The sequence below is a fragment of the Brassica napus genome, chromosome C4 (assembly GCF_020379485.1).
Source record: "Brassica napus cultivar Da-Ae chromosome C4, Da-Ae, whole genome shotgun sequence".
Classification (NCBI taxonomy): Eukaryota; Viridiplantae; Streptophyta; class Magnoliopsida; order Brassicales; family Brassicaceae; genus Brassica; species Brassica napus.
Window position 1 is genome coordinate 54,562,279 of NC_063447.1, and position 3,751 is coordinate 54,566,029.

A 3,751-nucleotide genomic window follows, 5' to 3' on the forward strand; every position below is an offset into this window, starting at 1 on the left:
ATATACAGCAATCGTTAGCCATTAAAATTGACTCTGCACATGCGAGTGGGTTATCAACTAATTATTATTATATTGGAAAAAATTCAGATTGAGAGTATGTACCGATGTTGTTGCTCTAAGTTTTCTATTGAATTATATGATAATCAATTTAGTAATAAAATCTTTGTAATATCTAACAAAAATAAATGTTAGGCATACATCGTAAGCAGGAACAACAAGAGAGTGATATATATCAATATTCTTTTTGAAAACTTCTCACATGGTAATAGAGGGGATTAAATAGACGGTCATATCTTATTAGATCAAACGTGAAATAAACATTTTATTGGAAGTACAACATGTAGTTTATTCTTTTTCTCAAACGTAAAAACAAAACATGTAGTAACTTCAGAAACCATATTGTGCATGTGTGTGCACTAACGTTTTATTGGAAACAAAAAGGAAACAACAACAGAGATTCAGATCAGGTTCACCCATTTTGTTCAGATCCTTAAATGGCTCAACGAATTGTTCCCATCACGTTTTCTAGCCACATAGTGGTTGGAGGCTTCCGGAGTGGTTTCCCTGTACTTGGGAGGGTTTTCTTCTGACAAAAGCTCTTTAATCGGTCCATATACTCTCGGATTTGTTGAAGGAGGATGCACAAAGAAAGATGCAATCGAAGTGCGCGGCTCTTCACCTCCATTTGCCAAAACTCTATGCTCCACACTCACAAACTTGTCATTCGTTATAAGCTGAAAAAAAACACAAACTGAATAGAAAAAATGAACAAAATGAATAGAAAAAATGAACAAAATGAAAAATAATTTTTTACTTGAGGAACTGAAAAAATAAAAAGTATGTATTTTTGTTCATTTTGTTCCTCATCGGAGTTGAAGAGGAAAACTTTTCTTTATAAATTCATTCTCCATGAAAAATTTAGAGGAAAATAGTGGAATCCGCCTATCAATAATTTGACCAGAAATTCAACATAACTGGTATAAATGTTAAGGAACAAAAAATTCACTATACTTTTTTTACTTCGACATGGTCATCAATTGGAACATATGAGACCGTGTTTTCTTACTTATGGACCGTTTGATTATGTGTAAACAACTTGCCTGTAGTAGATCACCAACATTAAGGATAAGAGCATTCGGATTAGGAGGAACATCGATCCAATATCCATCATGGAGAACTTGAAGTCCTCCAATGTGGTCTTGAAGAAGAATAGTGATGAAAGATCTGTCTGTATGCTGAGTGGCACCGAGTGTTCGGTCTGGCTCAGGACACGGCGGGTAGCAATGACAAAGCATCAACAAGCCTTTTGCAAAATCCATTTCTTTGAGGTGGTTAGGCTTCAGCCCTAAGGATTCTGATATGAGCTCAAAGATTAACTCCCCAAACCTCATCACTCTCTTTGAGTAGTCCAACATGATCTCCCTAAAACATTCAACATAAATAAGCTCTCAAAACCCATCAAAGAAAAACATTAAGTTAGCACATAGATTAATTTAAAACAAGAGAAGCCTTGTTCGTACCTACAAATATCTGGTAAGTCATCGGTTTTGGGAACATCAGGGAACATAAAACAACTTAAGGTATCTCTCCAGCTCGCAGCAGGAGAGTCATAGAGATCAGAGTTAGAGTTATACTTAATCGCCTTGGTTTTTTCACGGCTATAGAACCTTTTCCTCGCTTCTGGATCTTGCGCGTGAAACGCACGGATCCCATCTTTCATCTTCTCCATGACCTCAAGTGGAATCCCATGATTTATCGCCTGGAAGAAACCAAACTTCTCCATGGCGCCTTTCACCTTCTCAGTCACTTCCTTTCTTGTGACCGTGGACTCGAACACGCCACCTCCCATATCTATTGTTGGGATAGTCAACGCAGAAGGAGGTTTAGGGTTAGTTACCGTGGCTTGCGGGTTATGGAATATGAGTGGGATTTTTTTGATTCCAGCATCGACGAGACCCTTCACACCGATTTTCATCTCGTCGAATGCTTTTACTTCATCGGCACGGTCAAATGTTCCCGACATTGTATACTTCCTTCTTTACTTTCTTGAGTGTTAAGATGAATTAGAGGAAAGAGAGAAACTTGTGTTGTGTTTTGAGTTATCACCTAACTCTGTCACTATATATAAGGAGGGAATACGGGTGAAAGCATGAAATACAGGCCAAAGAGAAGGACTGTCGTGTAATTAATCATTGTATATAGAAACTTTTAGAAGTTAAATGGTTCATTTTGCAATTTCTTAAATATTAATTGAGGAAATCTCAAAATGGTGCCGTCAGCGTATAACTATTAAATAATATTCCCCAGAAACTATTAAATAGTATCGTAATTATTATTAATAATATTATAAACCTGCAGTCTTGCACACTAAACAAATTAAATTAATTAATCAAAATATTCATTTATTTTATTTGTATTTTATATATTTTCTATGTTTCTAATGAGAAGTCATCCATATATATATATGGTAAAATTGTAAGAATATATTTCATTACTAATACTTATATATTCTTAATTAAATGGTTTTATATACTTTTTATATTTTTGAATTTGTTTTACAAAAGTATATACATGATACTATAATTAAGACATAAAATACCAGAATATGAATTATCATATCTAAATAAAAAGTGCATTTTTTATAACATTTATTGTATTTAAAATCTGCAAATAATTTTTTTGCTAAAAAATATGTGCCTCTTATTTGTAAATTTTACCTATTTTACAAAAACATATTTCAAACAATATCATATTTTTTTAAGAAAATTGTGTCATTATCATATTTTTTTATAAATAATATCAAGTTATTTTCAAAGGTCATTACATGATGTTAAAATTATTGTAACATGATCGATTTATTATTGATATTTAAATTTTAACATAAAAATAGACATTTTAATAATTGTTATGACATATCAAAGATAAAATTATGTAAATATTAATACCTTTTGTAGATAGTTAAATAAATAAAGCTACATTTAAGTGATAAACCTAATCAAATTTCTAAATTGTTGAATGTATTAAAATTTAGTTACAGTAAAATAATTCAAATGAGTAATTAGCATTAGACTCTTTACGTTAAATAAAAAAATTTATAAGTTAAATATATTAAATTAAAACCAACAAAAGTAAAATTTGTTAAATTTAATTTTAAGAAGAAATAAAATAGTAAAACATTATTATTTTAAAATTGAAAATTATGTAAATATTTATACCTTTGGTAGATAGTTAAATAAATAAAGCTACATTTAATACTACAAGAAAACATAAGTTTAACGAGGGCGGTTTTCCTCGTGAGTTCGTCGTAAAAAACGTTTTACGAGGAATTAGCGAGGAAACACGTTTCGTCGTTACTCGTTCGTCGTAACACATATTTTCTCGCCAGTTCGTCGTAACTTAGCGAGGAAAATATATAGTCGTAAAGACGAAGTACATCATTTCGTCGTAAAGACCACGCAAACATTCCACGTAAGGAGGTTGCTATATTTCCTCGTAAATACCTCGAAACGTGTTCATCGTAAACTAAACGTAAATATCTCGAAAGTGTTTCCTCGTAAAGTACACGCAACTACCACGAAAGTATTTGCTCGTAAAATACTCGTTTATCTTTCTTCGTCATTTCCTCGTTTACGTTTCCTCGTAAAATATTCGTTTATTTTTTCCCGTCATTTCCTCGTAAAGTTTCCACGTAAATAGGTCGTAAATTAGCTACGAATTTACTTTGTTTTTTTTATTTTACAGAATTAAAAAA

The 3,751-nt window shown here is 31.8% G+C and overlaps 1 protein-coding gene across 1 annotated transcript; it reads right to left on the bottom strand.

Moving 5' to 3' along the window:
* Nucleotides 1–271: 271 nt before the first annotated feature.
* Nucleotides 272–2,100, bottom strand: LOC106426360 (probable 2-oxoacid dependent dioxygenase). Its single transcript, XM_013867079.3, has 3 exons — nucleotides 1,521–2,100; nucleotides 1,101–1,422; nucleotides 272–734 (listed from the first exon to the last, which is right to left on the bottom strand). Exons 1-3 carry the CDS (start codon nucleotides 2,021–2,023, stop codon nucleotides 483–485), a joined length of 1,077 nt encoding a protein of 358 aa, XP_013722533.1. The 5' UTR covers nucleotides 2,024–2,100; the 3' UTR covers nucleotides 272–482.
* Nucleotides 2,101–3,751: the final 1,651 nt, after the last annotated feature.

Excerpts from the sequence above, each read along its gene's own strand:
- LOC106426360 (XM_013867079.3), bottom strand. The coding sequence starts at position 2,023 with ATGTCGGGAACATTTGACCGTGCCGATGAAGTAAAAGCATTCGACGAG. Across the intron at positions 1,423-1,520 it reads GACTTACCAGATATTTGTAG|GGAGATCATGTTGGACTACT; the intron begins GTACGAACAAGG and ends TGAATGTTTTAG. Across the intron at positions 735-1,100 it reads ATGTTGGTGATCTACTACAG|CTTATAACGAATGACAAGTT; the intron begins GCAAGTTGTTTA and ends GTTTTTTTTCAG.